This window comes from Rutilus rutilus (genome assembly GCF_951802725.1).
Source record: "Rutilus rutilus genome assembly, chromosome: 12".
Taxonomy (NCBI): domain Eukaryota; kingdom Metazoa; phylum Chordata; class Actinopteri; order Cypriniformes; family Leuciscidae; genus Rutilus; species Rutilus rutilus.
The window spans coordinates 31,906,403-31,925,169 of NC_140217.1; the positions used below are offsets into that span (position 1 = coordinate 31,906,403).

The 18,767-nt window shown below is 37.9% G+C and overlaps 1 protein-coding gene across 2 annotated transcripts in view; it reads left to right on the forward strand.

Annotated features, from left to right (window-relative positions):
* The window catches only part of srgap3 (SLIT-ROBO Rho GTPase activating protein 3), a 93,851-nt gene extending 75,530 nt beyond the window's left edge, over window positions 1-18,321 (forward strand). For both annotated transcript variants that reach the window (XM_084426368.1, XM_084426369.1), the window contains exons 14-22: window positions 123-200; window positions 1,192-1,326; window positions 1,937-2,042; window positions 2,743-2,970; window positions 3,597-3,670; window positions 7,916-8,096; window positions 14,870-15,019; window positions 15,267-15,576; window positions 17,632-18,321. In XM_084426368.1, coding sequence (XP_084282494.1) covers window positions 123-200; window positions 1,192-1,326; window positions 1,937-2,042; window positions 2,743-2,970; window positions 3,597-3,670; window positions 7,916-8,096; window positions 14,870-15,019; window positions 15,267-15,576; window positions 17,632-18,069 — 1,700 coding nt within the window. In that variant the 3' untranslated portion in view covers window positions 18,070-18,321. The remainder of the gene's footprint in view (window positions 1-122; window positions 201-1,191; window positions 1,327-1,936; window positions 2,043-2,742; window positions 2,971-3,596; window positions 3,671-7,915; window positions 8,097-14,869; window positions 15,020-15,266; window positions 15,577-17,631) is intronic.
* Window positions 18,322-18,767: the final 446 nt, after the last annotated feature.

The following is an 18,767-nucleotide window of genomic DNA, read 5'->3' on the forward strand; positions in this document are numbered from 1 at the left end:
AGGATCCCTTAGAGGGAAATGTTGCAATTTCTTCTGTGCTCATCTTGTTTTGAACTAAGATAATGCAATATCATGCCTTGACAAGTTTGCGACTCATGTTTCTATTTATTTTCCTGTGCCAGGGCTGCAACAACAAGGCATATTCCGAGTTCCTGGATCTCAGGTGGAAGTCAATGATATTAAAAATTCATTTGAAAGAGGTTAGTCCCCCTAAAGATGAACTGTAATTAATTTTCGGTTCTTTTTTTTGTACTTTCTGAACTGTAATGTTGTTTTCCGAGTAGAGGGTGAAAATAACATCATAAAATTAGATTTGAAAGCAGGTTTCAATTTACCAAAGCTTTACTGTTCAACAAATTGATTCTACATTTAGCTCATGTTTGCAGATGCAGACAATCATGTGCCTGGTTTTGAGATTCACATATGGTGTCAGAGTCTGTCGTTTCTTGGGCTTTAACATCATCGTAATTACCATCATTGCACTGAAACATTCACTGCCTAGAATTTCCCAGAATGCACTGTTGAAACCCCTGAGTGTGTGTTGTTTGCTATATTCTCCCTTTTTTGTAATTAAGATTATTGTAAGAACATGTACAAGATGAAGTACAATAGCAGGAAAATCACCAAAAAATTAGCAATATTCCCCTTCCCACATAAGGGTCTAAATCGGATTGTAACATTAGAAAAGAATAATTAGTCAGATATGGAGGACAACCGCTTATTTCATCTACAAGTGAGATGCAAGGTAAACAAATGGTACTAGAAGAATATCAGTCATAAAAATTGTACAGTGATCTTGTTGATAAATAGCTATGTTTTAATGTGCAACCTTGTTACAGGTAATTGAATCATCAGCATCCTAATATTAAGTGGATCAAGCTGTCTGCTAGTGCCCAAATTTGTGTTCATGTTCAACTGATTCATATCATAGGGAATTTAGGAGTGGAATGAGATGAATCTCTTTTTTGTAGACCCTTTCTTAAAAGCATAGCGGAGGATTTTTTACTTCCGGGTGGATCACCTATACTATTGGTCCTCCTAATTGTCAATCATTCTGGTGAATCAATCAAACTTATTCAAAAAGTGGAGAGGGCGGGTCTTATCTAAAATTCGGAAAGATCCTCCACTATACCTTTAATAAATTGCGTGTATTCATTAACTGACTTATTTAATTTAATAACACATTTTCAGGTGAGGACCCACTGGTTGATGATCAGAGCGATCAGGACATCAACTCAGTGGCAGGTGTTCTTAAGCTGTATTTCAGAGGGCTGGAAAACCCCTTGTTCCCAAAGGAGCGTTTCCTGGATATGATCTCCACCATCAGTGAGTGTTGCATTCAGATGCAGTGATTCAATCTGAAATTACTCCATAGATTCCTGTTATCTGTTGTATGCTCTTATTGGAACTTGGCTTTATCTTTCCAACTTGTCAAAGCAATTAGTCAGTTTAATATTTTTTTCTTTTTTTTCTTTCTTTTTTTTTATGTCTGTCAAGAGATTGTTAAATTAAACACAGATTGTGTTGTGACTTGTGGTTGCGTTTAAAAAAAAAAAAAATGTATTAATCAAGAATGCATTAAAGAATGCACAAAAATAAATGCTGCTTCAAATCGGCATATTAGAATGATTTCTGAAGGATCGTGTGACACTAAAGACTGGAGTAATGATGCTGAAAATTCAGCTTTTTCATCGCATGAATAAATTGCATTTTACAACTTATTTTAAGTTGTAATAATATTTCACAATATTACTGTTTTTACAGTATTTTTGATTTTAAAAAAAATGCAACCTTAGTGAGCATAAAAGTCTTATTTAACATTTTTATTTTATTTTTAAATCATACCGACCCCAAAGCTTTGAGCAGTTTGTAAACTTTGAATGTGGAGCTGTGGGTTGTTTTATTTGAATGTTGGTTTGTCGGTTGCTTGTTTCAGAGCTTGAGTCATCCGCTGAAAGAGCCCACCACATCCAGCAGATCATCGTCACCCTTCCTCGCACCATCATCATTGTCTTGAGATACCTGTTTGCTTTTCTCAACCAGTAAGTGGCCGTTTCGTGTGCCATACTTTGAACCAGCTGATCCACAATCACACACGCACATACATTCTCAAAAGCGGGAGGCTAATCTATAATTTTACCGCATTACCGTCTTCACAGCTTCTCTGTCTTTACACTGTAAATCTCCTAGTAAATCACCATTTATATGAATGGCAGCAGTCTCAAGCAAAGACATTCATTATATTTACAAAGAGCTATTCAACAGCCCCCACTGTTCTTGTCTAATTTACGACCATGTCTGTCAAGGAGTGCTTTAGAGAATATTTACGCCAGGAAAAAAGCCATCAGTCTGTACTGTACTATACCTGTCTTCTTCTCCTGGCTTTTTATTAATGCTTCCTGTCCTCCCCCTCCCCCAGACCAAACAGAGAATTTGATTTCACGTCATGAGTTTTCCCTCTGACTTCTTCCCCCCTTTCATTTGCTGTCGGTGCCCGCAGCTCTTGCAGCTGTGAACTTCGGTCGAGAGTTCCCAATGAGAGATGAGCTCTCCTCTGTTGAAAGATAATGCACTGTACATGAAGATGAATTCTCTGGAATAAAGTTCTGAATGAATGTATTGAAATAGACAGCAGGAATAAGAGAGGAAGTTTTTTAAAAAGTTACTCCTGCAGTATTACGTCATGTAATAAGGACATGTAAAGCTTTTTTTTTTTTTCTCTCTCTGTCTTCATCTTTCTAGTCTGTCCCAGTACAGTGATGAGAACATGATGGACCCATATAACCTTGCCATCTGTTTTGGACCCACTCTGATGCCCATCCCGGACGGTCAGGACCCTGTTGCCTGCCAGGCTCATGTTAATGAGGTCATTAAAACTATCATCATGCACAATGAGGTCATCTTCCCCAGTCTGCGAGAGCTTGACGGCCCTGTCTATGAGAAATGCATGACTGGAGGAGAGGAGTACTGGTGAGTTTGAAGATTTTAGCTGGATTTTGTTGTTACTGAGGAATGTCATAATTTCTCCATTAGATCCAGCTGTGGCTTAAACTGAGCTCTACTCCAAATGAATGGGGAGTTTAGCACTCAGGTCATATGAAGATGAATACCTTTGGATGAGTTTTGGAACCTATTGCTAAAAAGCTATATTTTTACAGATGGTTATAAAATCTGATTGAACCCTTACAAAAATGATTGTAGTGTTACAGTGGTGGTTGGTATCAGATGGAAATATAATATGGTTCTTTGAAATATACTATTGTTCTAATAGATTAGCAGATTAATATACCATTGGTTTCACATGATATTCAGGTGTTCTTAATGGAAGTGGTTTGCTTTAATATATAATCAAAGCAAACCACTTCCATTAAGTAACCCGGACATTTAGTAATAAATGTAAATAAGTTCAAAAAATCTAAATGTGACTCGTCAAACCATTTGGTGGAGTCTTTAATATTGATACCAACAGGATTGATAACTAATGGCGTGACATTGCAAAACTGTAATTGCCATGGTTTTTCCAATGCTGGCATTAGCTGTTGTGTTTACTGTGCTCTTAAACGTCTCCCTCTCTTTGTGTTTGTATATTCACACAGTGACAGCCCTCACAGTGAACCAGGCACCATTGATGAAGCAGACAACTGCACCGAACCACACACAAGCGATGATGGTACACCCATTTTTGCATTCATTCATTGCTTTATACACACTCTTATTATTGTCTCTTATGGAAGGATGTTGTATTCAATTCTATTGCATAAGAGACCACAAATAATCACAAGCAGAAATCAGCATTTGAGGTTTTTAGCTTAGTCAATAGAAGTGCAGTCAGATTTTTATGCTAGCTTTTGGAGTGAATGGAATCAAAACGACCACATATTGCTTCTTAAAAAACTGAAAAATAGTTGTTTGTGTGTGTGTGTGTGCGCGCGCACATGCATGGCAAACACCTAATTGATGTCAAAACTGGCATTGAAACATCTGGGCCATATTCAGTTTGATCTAAACAGTTGATCTAAAAAATATATAAAAAAATACAGATTTAGAAATTTTGAGGGGAAAAATGATTGCAGTCAAATTCTCATATTGGCTGTGGTTGTATGAATAATATATAGTATATATTATTCATACAACCACCGCCAATATGAGACTTTGACTGCACTAATTTCTTTCCTCAAAATTTCTAAATTTGTATTTGTCGTGTTTTCCAGTAAAACATCTAACCGTCCTAAAATGAAATGCATTTACTTAAGCAGCAAGAATGTCTCAGATGTGACATGCTTTCAAACAATCAAGTAATAATAATAAAGGTCATTTTTTATTTTTCGTTTTTAAGTTTTTTTTGTTGTTTTTTTACAGGAAAACAACAAAAATACTGATTAAGAAGAAATAAATAATAAAGAAATGCTTCATACACACCAGGTTGTGGTCTTTGGTGAATATTTTGATTGACATCTAGTTCAGCCAATCAGAGTTGTGCCCTTTAAGCAGTGTGCATCCTTATTGGCTGGTGGGCTATGAGGAGATAAGAAAGATGAAAACTGGCAGCACAGATTCATACACGGTTATGTGAGATTCCAGGTCGTCTTAAAAAAAGCCATTCTCTCTGCTTTTTTCCTCTCCCCCGCCTCACCCTCTTCATTTCTCAAATCTAAATGATAACATTGTCTAGCAACGTTTCCGTTGCTATATTAAATGAAGAAGCAGACGGAAATATCTCTTTCGGCCCAGTTTCAGCAATCTTTGCGCTTCATCTCTCTCTTTCAGCCCCTGGTTTTCTCTGCTTAATTGCCTCCTCCTTTGGCTTTATCAGTTTGTTTTCCTTCTCTCCCTCTCTCTTGCACACTTTGTTCAGGGTGAGTAAACAGGTCTCACGGGGCTTCCTGCGCCTGCTCCCTTCATTTACTGATTGATGGAGCTGCACTCGCTCGCTAACCCAAAACATCAGCCACACTGCTGATACCATCTCACGCTTACAGCATGCTGCTCATTAAAGAAGTCATACCAAGTTTTTTTTCAGTTTCTCTACGGTTCTCAACGGTTCACCCTTTAACTGATGAATTAAGAATTGATATTTTTTATCACAAAAAATAGAGCGTTGTTTGTTTTTCTATTTAAAGGTGCACTTTTTTCCACTTTAAGGTGCTGTAAGCGATTTCTGAGAAACACTCTTGATAAACACACCCTCACTTCATTGCTCCGCCCCCAAAATGAACGAACACGCAGTGCAAGAGTGGCTGTCTCTTTATCATAGCTGAAGCAAAGCAAAATAATGCTTTGTGAAAAATAAAGTGAAGATTACAATCAAACGACAAGGACAAAAAATGAATATACAGTACACTAGAGTATATACAGCAAGAGTTTGTTGTTAGTCGCCAGCTTGCACACCAGCTCAAGACAAACAATGACACTCAAAACTGTCCTGTTACAATAGCTGACATTTAAAACAACAACATATCTTGGTTCTGTAAAACAGCAAACCAATGTTACTCCTGTATGGAGCAGAAACAACGCAACCTCGGCATCTGTTTTCAGGCCCTCCCGCTTAGGTCCCTCTAGTGCTGAAAAACCTCGTCTAATATTAATACGGGTCCTATAATCCTTCTTTTTCCAGTGATATTCCTCTGACCTTTTCTTCAAACCTCTTGCTCACTCTCTATTCTCCCTCATCATGAGTGGACACGCCCCCTACTGCTGATTGGCTACAAGTGTGTTGTGGTGCTCAGTCTTTCCCACTTTCAGCAGCGTTTCTCAGAAATCGCTTACTACACCTTTAAAGTTTTACACATAAAGAAATTATTTTTTTATACGTTTTTAAAGTTGGCATGAAAGGGAAGTTACGATAATCTTCTCTTCCTTATTGTGAAATATATCGAGTGAAACAACTTCTTGAACAAGAAAAAATGTAGGGCGGAACAGAAAAAGAAATTAGGGGCGAGACTTGATTTTGTCCATCGGTAATTGATTGGATTGTTGTGGTTTGCTATTGCTGTGATCTCATGTGAGTGACAGGTTGTCCTGTCCTCACGCCGAAAAACAATAGTGATGTGCATGGATAAATCATTTACAATAAATACTGCAATATTCCATAAAAAAGCAAGGAATGGCCTAGCGGGCTATCTATTTTTAGATAAAATGTGGAAGGCTTCCTGTACAAAAACAGTCTGTTATGCTGCTTGCAAACTGGTTTTTGTTATCCTATTATTTTAATTTATCGTCATAATCTTAAACAGACTGGTTTGTAGCTCAAATAGTTTCACTGTTTACTTCTCATTCTTACATTTAGTCGTTTAGCAGAATAGGTAAATCATTCTTCTATGATTTATCTCTAGCACCTAATTAATCAGAAATCCAGTACCTTCACAGGAAATAGCTTACTTCTGCATTGAAAAATAAGGTGGATTATAAAAGACATGTCTTGCAATTTTGAATTAAACGCATACTTCAGGATAAATGACCCTTCTCTCTGAAGCTCATCAGCTAAAGCCCGCCTTATGCATGACTTCAGGACTGTTTGAAGTCACATGCTTTAGCTCCAAAACAGCGTTATCTCAACTTTCCCTGTAACCCTCGACACATGCTGAGAAACCGCAATCAGATTCTGAGCCTTCAATCCAGCCAATCAGGTGCAGTCACAATGGAAACAATCAGACGACATACAGAATAGCAAAGGCTGATTTTCTCTCTCTCTTCATTTCCATTCTTCCTCTTTCCTTCCACTTCTGTGCCATGCCTGGATTTAATTTCACCCCTGGGTGGAGATCCTAATGAAACTGATTGTTTTTTTTTTTTTGCTGTTGACTTGGAGATTTCTGCCAAGCGCTGATTTGCTCTGTATATCTCCTTAACCCTGAATGACCCCACTGTCTGTTTGCCCCTGGCAGCGTCTGGGGTTGGGGGTGAAGCGTGAACTGATCTGTGGTCATATGATGGCAATGGTCACGTTAAATGGAAGCTGGGTGGCAGATTTGATAGGATTTAGATAAAGTCCAGTTTGCATTTTTAGTAGCCCATCTGTATTAGAACTGTGCCTGTTTCTTTGTGGTCCTGATGAGATCATATCCTCTGATGTGTAAGACCATAATGTGATGAATGTGAATCTTTATGATATGGAATAAAGGGTCTATTTGAGAAATAAATTAACCTTTTGCTGTGCATGAGCCTGTTGATGTTGAACAGTATTTTTGTCTTAGCAATATTGCATTGTTCAAAAGTTAGTTTTTTGTTTTGTTGTTGTTGTTGTTGTTTTTGTGTATTAATACTAACACTTTCTCTTCTATTATATATCTATTTATAAAAAAAAAAAAAACTGCTTCTATTGTTCTCACTTTGGATAAAAGCGTCTGCTAAATGAATAAATATGTAGTGTGTGTGTGTGTGTGTGTGTGATAGTACAACTATCTTTGTGAGGACCAGTTTGAGTTTTAGACCATTGGAGTGAGGACAAAGAGAGTAAAGTGAGGACATTTTGGCCGGTCCTCACTTTCTGAGACCCTTTTTAAAGGCCTGTTTGAGGGTCAAGACTTGGTTTTAGGGATGAGGTTATAATTAGGTTAAGGGTAGGTTTAGGGTAAGGGTTCGGGTTAGGCACTTAGTTGTGATGGGTAAGGTTAGGGTAAGTGGCTAGAGATTGCATTGTGTCAATGAATGTCCTCATAAAGATAGATGCACAAGAGTGTGTGTGTGTGTGTTCAGTGTTGTGCAGTAGCTTTGCGTTAGGTCTGGACAGACAAATTGGAAACTGGTCTGGACATGGTGTGTGTATGGTTTGCTGAGAATCAGCTGGGAGCATGACAGATTTGAGTATGTTGCAGTACTTTGAAGCTCTTTGAAAATTTGTTGACATAATTCTCTGTGCAAACATGCTAATGAGCCCTAGTTTCACTGTTCCTCTGTCTCTCTCATACACACACAGAGGTGGAGCAGATTGAAGCCATCGCAAAGTTTGACTACATGGGTCGGACTCCTCGAGAGTTGTCCTTCAAAAAAGGCGCATCCCTTTTGCTGTATCATCGTGCATCTGAGGACTGGTGGGAGGGCAGACACAACGGGGTTGACGGCCTCATCCCCCACCAGTATATAGTAGTACAAGACCTGTAAGTATCTATACTAAATAATTACTTTTTTAATCTAATTCATTTTAGTTATTTTATTATTTGGTGCGTAACACAAATGTTTTTTGCTACGGACATGAGTGGTACCTCACTGCCGCTTGTTGAAGAAAGGTCCTACTATTACTTTTTTTGAGTAAGACTTTGATATTTGCATCAAAAGTGATAAAATTGGTGGAAAAAGTCCTATAGGAACCTGAGTCATATTCAGGGTCCAGGGGGCATATTACAGACACTTTCTAAAGTCTTAAGTTAAGATCTGACAAGTTAATTTAGGATTTTTCACACATTTCTATTACAGAAGCAAATCTTATGTTGATTTGATCTTACAAAATCTCATCTTATCTGTAATTAGGAAATCTTAAACCCCTCCATCAAGTTAGGTAATCAACTCTAAGGTCTGTTACCAGTCAACCAATACACGCAAACAGCTGCTGTGAAGTGACACGGAAAAACTCAGATAATAGAAATAACTGAGATTAAAATGGAGAAACAAAATAAGTGGTGCTTTTTCATTAAGTAAAGTTTTGATAAGTTTGGTAGAAAAGGCAAAGCCTAATCCTTTTATTTCATAGGAGTCTGTAATTATTTGTCAGAGTTTTGTTGTCAAAGTGCAGCACATAATGTGGGTGTTCACAAAGTCTTTCCACCATCAAACATCGCTGTTCTTCATCTTATATCATTAATAAATGTGACGTCATTCTCAGACAGGGCTATTATTATGTGATTTTTATAGTTGGCTATAGTTTTTCGTGGAGTTAGGATGCTTCTGTAATACCATTTTCCTATCTGTAGTTAAGATAAGATTATGTACTTAAGAAATGTCCTTTTGTCCTAAATGAGGTCCTAACTGAAATTGCCATGGTTACCAAACAGATAAGATAGGATTCTAAAGTTAGGATCTTTCTGTAATGCGCCTCCAGGACATCATTGAGACTGTGGACTTGTACCAGTAAAGGCTGGAAAACACTTACATGATAAAGAGTTGCTTTGGTATTGGGATCCTGCGGGTCCTGCGGGATCTGGCGGAAGCGGGTGGTTTCACCTTTGCTGTTCATTTACTTTTGTATTTGTATTGTATTATATTGCATGTTTTGATAACAGGTTTTGATATCCTCCAACTGCATGGAATCATAAGCCGCTTTCCGACCGGAGGAACCTTTTCACAGTTCCTAGAACTATTGGCTAAAGTACCCGTATTAGGGCTGCTCGATTATGTAAAAAATCATAATCACGATTATTTTGGACAGTATTGAAATCACGATTATGTAACACGATTATTTCACATGACTTAGGGAATTTATTAAAAAGACACGGTAACACTTTACAATAATGTTAATTAGTTAACATTAGTTAATGTATTAACTCAAATGAACTAAGAATGAGAAATACATTTGTTACAGTATTTATTAATCTTTTTTTAAAGTTAATAAAAATACAGCTGTTCACTGTTTGTTCATGTTAGTTTACAGTGCATTAACTAATGTTAACAAATACAACCTTTCATTTTAATAACGTATTAGTAAATGGTGAAATTAATATTATCTACAGTAAGATTAGTAAATGCTGTAGAAGTATTGTTCATTATTAGTTAATCTTAACAAAGGTAGTTAACTAATGCTAATTAATGAACCTTATTGTAAAGTGTTACCAAAGACACCTTTCAACAATTCTTAAAAAATCGAAATTTGAACATTGATTGTACTTTTTGAACTATTAAAATAAATAATATATAACAGATAATACTTCAATGAGTATTTTAATAATTCCCGCAGGTCTGCCACTTATAATGCGGGAAATTCCCCCGCAAACATTGATTCACTTTAGCATGTAGATTGTATGAGTAGCCTAAATCAATCCACACAGATTATAAAATCAAATCAATAATTTTAAAACTTTCTCCAACCTTTCACAAACCGCATGAGTGTTCAGCGGTGATGCGTCTTCTCTCAAAATGCGCTGGACCCGGCAAGCGTCGAAACTACACATTCGCGTTTAGGAGTCGGGACATGACGGAGTTGTCACTTGTACAATTGGGCCAGCATTGCATCGTAACTAAAGTTTATCATTTTCATTTCTTTTTAAGTTTTATCAGTTTAAACATTCAAGCTGAGAGAGTTTATGGCATCGGAAGGGGCGGATGTGCGCGTGCGCGCGTCATTCAGAACACAAGACAAAATAAGAGCGTTCTTTCAAAACAGAACATGGCAAAATAATCGTTTTTACTCGATTATACTATTTTGGTGATCGTTGGGAGCAAAAATCGAAATCGAAATCGAAATTCAATTAATTGCACAGCCCTAACCCGTATGTTCCTGCGGTGCGAACACGCCGACTAGGAACGACTTTAGTTCTAGGAACTCCATTTGGAGGAACTAATTTAGCTCCTACTTCAGAGTAGGGTCTAAACCAGCACTATAGGAACTACCCGTGACGTTAGTGTATGCTGATTGACCAAACGCACGCAAAACACCAGCACCTGCCATTTTTAAAACAGCTATATGTAAACACACAGATTATAGCCTATATATTTACTCCAGAAACTAGATACAAACATGGAAAACAGTGATAGATGGGCCTCTAAACCTTTATGCTGAAGAGAAAATCCAACGCAACTTTGAGGGTACCAAGTCAAACATAATTATGTATTTCTGCTCAGCTAGCAACACTGGACATCAACCACACGGCATAGGCTAATAACTTTTTGTTTCATATACTGTGTACTTTCTATAACAATTCTATCTAATAACATGTTAGACAGATCGCTAACTAATGAACACCGAGAATGCGAGCATTGCTTGCTCTGGCGTTCTCAGCGCCGTCAAAATAAAGGTCCGTCGCTCCGTCAAAATAAAAGTCGCCATGCTTTCGTCACTCCCTTACCCCTCCTACCAGTTCCTATGCCCACTTGGCCAGTGCGAACGCAAACAGCAAAACCGAGTTTGGGGGAGAGTAGTTCATAGAACTGTTTAGAAGTGGACAGTTCCTATAACTAAGTTCCTGTAACTACTTGGCCGGAAAGCGGCTATAGTCTGAAGCTAAAAAATCTGAGTCTGTGCCTATCACACACTACGTGTTTTTCTGTGAAATCTGTCAACTCAGAATGAGCAAAATCTGCAGACTGGCGCAGACTTTTGGCAACTATTGTTAACTTATCCAGACTGCAAATCAGGGCAAAAATCTGAGAAAAAGTCATGTAGTGTATTCCAGCCTTAAAGGGATACTCCACTTTTTTCGGAAATATGCTCATTTTACAACTCCCCCAGAGTTAAACAGATGAGTTTTACCGTTTTAGAATCCATTCAGCCGAACTCCGGGTCTGACGGTACCACTTTTAGCATAGCTTAGCATAGATCATTGATTCAGACGAGTCCAGTAGCATTTCTTTCAAAATGACCAAAGAGTTTCAATATTTTTCCTATTTAAAACTTGACTCTTCTGTAGTTAAACCGTGTACTAAGATCGACGGAAAATGAAAAGTTGCGATTTTCTAAGCCTATATGGCTAGGAACTACTCTCATTCCGGCGTAATAATCAAGGAACTGTGCGGCCGTACCATGCGTGCAGCAGGCGTAATGATATGACGCAGCGCCTGAAAATAGGTCTAATAGGTTAGACAAACTTAGTCCCGGTCACGTTGGAAGAAGTTACCGAGCTGGGGACTATTTTTAGGCGCTGCGTCATATCACTACGCCTGCTGCACGCATGGTACGGCCGCACAGTTCCTTGATTATTACGCCGGAATGAGAGTAGTTCCTAGCCATATAGGCTTAGAAAATCGCAACTTTTCATTTTCCGTCGATCTTAGTACACGGTTTAACTACAGAAGAGTCAAGTTTTAAATAGGAAAAATATTGAAACTCTTTGGTCATTTTGAAAGAAATGCTACTGGACTCGTCTGAATCAATGATCTATGCTAAGCTATGCTAAAAGTGGTACCGTCAGACCCGGAGTTCGGCTGAATGGATTCTAAAACGGTAAAACTCATCTGTTTAACTCTGGGGGAGTTTAGAAAATGAGCATATTTCCGAAAAAAGTGGAGTATCCCTTTAAGTAACCACATAGCAACATGCAACTTAGCAGTTTCACCAACCACATTTTTGTCAGAAAAATGTAGTTCCTACTATTATGCACGGGAGTCTTGGCACTAGTTACAGGACAGTTTAATGCATGTTGCCTTGTGAAAGTGTTGCCCTCTGGGTAATATATGACTAATCAACCAGGCCATCTGGCCTGAGTTCATACCTTAATAGCTCAAGTGAGAATCAAATAGTTCCCGCCATTAACACTATACACTTTAATTAAACTTTAACAGCACTTAGTGGCAGTTGAAGAATGCTCTGAAGTCTTTGGCAAGGGCCTTTACACTATAGAAGCCTAATTGTGTTTCTGAAGTATCAAGCATTAGCGGCACCCTAATGTGCTAGGCATGCATTTATGTCAAAGCCTGTTGTGTGCACTGGGTCACGACATGCTTCACTAAGGCTAAAGTGAGCTGAAAGAAAGACAATCTTCTCTCTTACTTTTTATAAGGTCTTGAGATGGCATGAAATTGCAGTGTCCTTGAGTTGATCATATTTATATCAACGACTGATATTAACTGTCCTACCGCTGTTTCAGTAATTACTAAAATGATGACATGCTCATTATCTCTTTGTATGGTTTAACTGATGTCAGTTTGATGAATGAGTTTATTAAAAGGGTCAGTCCATGCCCCATTCCTAATATTGCAAGATTTGACAGCAGCAAATAAGGAAAATTGAGGTTGCTAAAATGAAAAGAGCATGGAGACAACTCGCTTGCCAGTTACACTACAGTAGAGGTGGGCGAAATAACCAAAATCTTTTATCACAATAGTTTTTTTTGCTGTAAATTCAACACCAAAATGCTTTAAACACAACATAGCCATATGATGTTATTTTCAGTAATCTAGTGACTTAAAGGGACAGTTCACCCAAAAATGAAAATGATCCCATAATTTACTCCCCCTCAAGCCCCCTCATTCTAGGTGTATATGACTTTCTTCCTTCCGCCAAACACAATCGGAGATATATATATAAAAAAATATCCTGGCTCTTCCAAGCTTTATAATGGGTTTGAATAATAACTGAGATTTTGAAGCACCAAAAAAGTGCATCCATCCATCATAAAAGTAATTCATACGATTCTAAAATGAAGCGAAGCGTTTTTGTAAATATAAAATATATCCAATGGAAAAGTATCCATATTTATAACTTTATAAACTAAACAGCGAGTCTAGTTCCGGCGGAAGAGTGACCTCTGACCCGACACATGACGTATTGACGAACGCGGAAGCGCAGAGGATAGAGCAAAACAAAATGGCGGTCACGATTTAGAAGTCTAAAACAAGAATTTTTAAGAGAAATGTTGGAGGAGCTTGAGTTTGTTACCCAGCCCTGTTTATTTGAACTACGAGAGCCGTCTACTCTCACCTAAGCTTACGCTACTCTTACGTCATACGCTTGAACTCGACCCTCTCGTGAATACATGGACGGATGTTACCGGAAGCTAGTGATTAGTTTATAAAGTTATAATTATGGATATTTTTCTTACAATAACGCATCGCTTCACTTTAGAAGGCCTTTATTAACCCCCTGGAGCCGTATGGATTACTTTTATCATGGATGGATGCGCGTTTTTGAGCTTCAAAATCTATTCACTCCCAAAGTTAGGATATTTTTTAATATAACTAAACTAATATACGATTGTGTTTAGCTGATAGAAGAAAGTCATATACACCTAGGATGGCTTGAGGGTGAGTCAATTATAGGATAATTTGTATTTTTGGGTGAACTATCCCTTTAAATGCTTAAAAAATGAAAGGTACACAAAGTTCGTGATGAAATATTTTGCAAACTGCGAGCCAAAAAATCACTGAATCCATGTTCATCAAACATCTAGTGAAAAGCCATACCAGAAGAATGGACGCTGTTTGAGTGGATCAGCTTCCTGTTAATGGCAATGGTTTTGAAATTAAGTGTTCAACAAGCATGTACTTCAGTCAATGTAGTGTGTTTAAAAGGCTATCAGTAAACAGGACTGCTGAAAGATTGCATAATGAAACACTTGGGCTGTTGACTTTTTCTGAGACTTTTTTTTCCCCCATGAATGTGACGTTCAACAGCTTCAGATTACCAAACACCTTCTGCTGCCGTCTCCCAAGAGAACTGTAAAAGCAGGCCTGAGAACATGCTGTGAAACTGTGATCAGTGGATGTTTGCTTGCTGTGGGCTGAATGAGACATGAAGTGAGAGGGATGTTGGGGCTGCTGGGACTGAAAAATAAGAAACCAGATGCTTGTTTCATTGCCAGCTTTATGTACATTTGTTTTGTGTGTGTGACAGTTTAGCTGGTGAACATTATGATGTACTCTACCGTTCAAAAGTTGACTGTCTTCATGATGTCTTCATGAAAATTCAGCTTTGCCATCAGCCCATCACAGGAATAAATTCATTTTTTAAATATATTCAAATAGAAAACTAAAAAAAAATCACTTACAGTTTTAAGTAGTGTACTTAGTTTATATGTCCTACATTTTAAAATGACTTCACTTACATAATCCATAAATTTGCCTGTGGTTTTGTTTTCAAATTATTGATATGGTAAATAAGGGTTTTATTATTTATTTTAACTATTTAGGTCTATTTGTTAATCAATCAAATTGCACTGCTTGGAATCTTTCATAAGCCATCAGTGGTCTGCAGAGAAACATAAATTTTTTGTCTCTTTCTATTTAGGGATGATGCGTTCTCTGATAGTCTGAGTCAGAAGGCTGACAGCGAGGCCAGCAGTGGACCTTTACTGGACGATAAGGCCTCATCCAAAAACGATCTGCAGTCCCCGTGTGAACCTTCGCATGATTACAACTTTGGCGGGGTCATGGGCCGGTCAGTGGCTGATTACACAGAATTCTGCTTGTATTTATTCCACATATTTTCAGTCTCAGAAAAAAAATGATCTGAATTATCCAGTTTCTCCTCGCAGCTTACTTACTCATTTCTTAAGGCTTGTTTGTGACACGAATATATAACAAAAATTGTTAGACTGTACAGTATTTGCATTCAGCTTTGAGCTAAAACACAGTGTGACTGTCTGTATTTAAGCTTGTTGCAATCTCATTGTGTATTTCTGCAGGGTTAGGTTGCGTTCGGATGGGTCTGCCGTTCCTCGACGCCGCAGTGGCACTGACTCTCACAGTCCTCCACGAGACACACCACCACGGGCCGCAGCCTGCCCCAGCAGCCCACACAAAGTGGCGGTCACTAGGGGCCACATAGAGAGTCCCGAGAAGAGACGTTTGGGAACCTTTGGCAGTGCAGGAAGCATTAACTACCCTGAGAGGAAGGTCTATCCTGAAGGTCACCCGCTCAGGCCTGTTCCAGGAGCAACGAGACACAGCAGCCTTGGGGACCACAAGTCCTTGGAGGCTGAGGCTTTAGCAGAGGTGAGCGAGAGCACATTTTTTAGATTCTCATTCAAATTCACAGTATTGTAGAGCAAGACAGTGTTATTTTAGAATCACTGAGAGACTATTATTTTTCTTATTAATATTTTGAATTAGATTTTATCTTTATACTTTCCATTTTTATTGTCTATATGCATGTATGTCTGTATCGTTTTTATGAATTATTTCAGTTTTAGTTTAAGTTTTAAGGTCATAAAGTTACACTAAATAAAAATGGGTAATATAGTAAATCTAGCTCAAATAAAAAAAAAGTTAACATTTTTGCATATTTTATTATAAATATATGTGTGTGTGTGTGTGTATATATATATATATATATATATATATATATATATATATATATATATATATATAGGTATCATTCAGCGGCATTAATTATTCACAAAAGTTATTAAATTAATTAAGATTCATTTTCTATTAGTGCTGTGTATATATATATATATATATATATATATATATATATATATATATATCAAATAATAAACTGTATACACATACACATTTATTATATAAACAAACTTTTATGTTAGATGTGATTAATCGCAATGATTTGACAGCACTATTTTCTATACAATCTTATTTAAATTACCCTGATTTAAATACATGATTTTTAAACATAAATTTCTATTCCTATAAGATCAAACATTCAAATATTTTCACTAAGTGTACCATAAATCCTCTTATATATGTACCCTTATAAATCAAAGCTCAAAAGGATTCAGAAATACTTTTAAGTTGTAGTCATGAAAGCTTTTTGGTCTTTCTCTTTGAGCCTTGCAATTAGCCTAGAATTCTGTGCCCGAAGAAGCTGGCAAGATTGAGTCCAGCAGAAACAAAGAGCTGGCACTAAAGACAGATATCAGCATGAACGAGATAGGCTGGCACTGATCCATCTTTTTCATTTGCACACGATTAAATAATGAAGTCTGTGGCACATGGAACAGTTAATGATCTTTTGTAATGGCCCCTTTGTGTCTACGCTCACCTAATGAAAAGAAAACGGCTTATGTGAATACAGACATCAAAATGAAGGCATGATGGATATTGTTGGAGAGAAATGTGTTGTTTTGTGAATTGATAATGCATAATAAGCACAGACTACATGATCTAAATAACATTACTGCTTGATGTTCAGTTTGGGGTGTGTGTGTAAATGTGTTTAGGGGTGTGTGTGGGGTTATTGATGACGTCTGCTTGGTAATAAGATCTTGCAAGGTACTTTTTTTGTGCGTGAGCATGTGTCTTCATGAGCCTTTTATCTTCCGAGCATTAAACTTTTATGGCATGCTCAGCTGCAAGACAGAACGGAGATGGTCGGTCTTGAAAGAGGAATGGAAAGCAGTGAGTTTATAGTCTATCAGGACGGCAGCGACGCTGTGTGTATATCAAACATAATCTGCCTCCGTGATATACTAGACCGCTCCGGAAGAAAGTAAGATGAATCCCCAGGAAAGATGAGAGATTTCTAAGGCCATACAGCTCCATAAATACCTTCTGTGCAGAAAAACAACAAATTGAAGTTATCGATCATTTTCTTACAGCATGGTTCTTATTAGTGGTGCTAGAGGATTTAAACAAATCCCTAATGCTTGAGTTTGCTATAGAACAACTTGAAAAGTTAATACAGTTAATGATGTACCATTAGGAGAGCTATTTTCAACATAATGCCTAAAGAAATAGATGAATAATTGTTCAGTGTTAATCTCACTCACTGTAATCACAATTACAGAGAAATAATGAGATGAAAAAATTCATCATGACACATTTTTTATAAAAAAAAAAAAATAGGTTATGGATAAAATGCTTGAAAATAATGTTTAAAATTAAACCAAATGTGCATTAACTAAACATTACTTTTGTTTAACTCAAAACACACTGTTGAAAAAAAAAACTATATATATATATAGAGAGAGAGAGAGAGACCATATATTAGGCAATATATTAGGCATTATGTTAAAATAGCTTTCCTAATGGTACTTCATTAACTGGATTAAATTGTCTTAACTGAAAAACTGAACAATATTTTTGTTACAGGACATTGAGAAGACGATGAACACTGCACTTCATGAGCTCCGTGAATTGGAACGGCAGAACACAGCCAAACAAGCTCCCGACGTAGTTCTGGATACGTTAGAACCGCTCAAGAACCCGGTGAGCTCGGAGCCAGCGAGCCCCTTACACACCATCATGATCCGAGACCCGGACGCGGCCCTGAGGCGCAGCAGCAGCTCCACCTCCGAGATGATGACCACCTTTAAACCGGCGCTGTCCGCCAGATTGGTCGGAGCCCAGCTCAGACCTCCACCTATGAGACCCATGCGCCCCCCTCCCACGCAGCACCGCTCCAGCAGCTCCAGCTCCTCTGGGGTGGGAAGCCCTGCCGTGACCCCCACAGAGAAGATCTTTCCTAACAACGCAAGCAGTGCTGCAGCTTCCTCCGCCAACTCGGGCGAGAAACCTGGAACCATGTAGCCCGTGGTGTGATGCAGCTACCTGTGCCGGCGAGGGCGAACCAGGGCACGGTGCTGCAGCGACGAAGTTCAGGAGTGCTTTTCTTTCCATTTTCCAATGTGTTTTTTGAGCCTAGAAGATTTCGAAACGGAAGCCTAGTGGTCGGCACGCGTGCTCTGACGCGTTGAGCCTGGTTGTGGATGATATAAGTTGAGTCTGGCTCAGGTGATCTCCCACATTCCTATAATTTCCTGTCCTCTCTGTGAAAGAGACAAAAAAAAGTAAAATACAAGAAAAAAATAATTTTATAGGGTAAATTTCATGCAACTGAGCTGCATTATATAAAGTATGATTAAAAAAAAATCCTCTTGTTTTTATATCATTATTAATTTTACCTCAGAATTAATATTAAGTTGTCCTTTTTGGCCTTCTTATTCTTATGTGAACTTTATTTAGAGCAAGATTCTCTGCACTGGTTGGCCAGAAGAGTTCTGTTATTCATTGGAGGACTGTTCTAAGATAAACGATAAGACCCTCCTTCAAGAACTGGACTGTACATATAATAGAACCAAACGGTCACTCAAAGACTGTCTAACATGGCCACCTTTGAGCTGTTGTAAATAGAGATATACTGTACTTGAACTTGTAATGCCTTTCGTTTGTAGAATAAGCGATATACATCTAAGTAACAACATAGCCAAGCTGTATACATATATGAG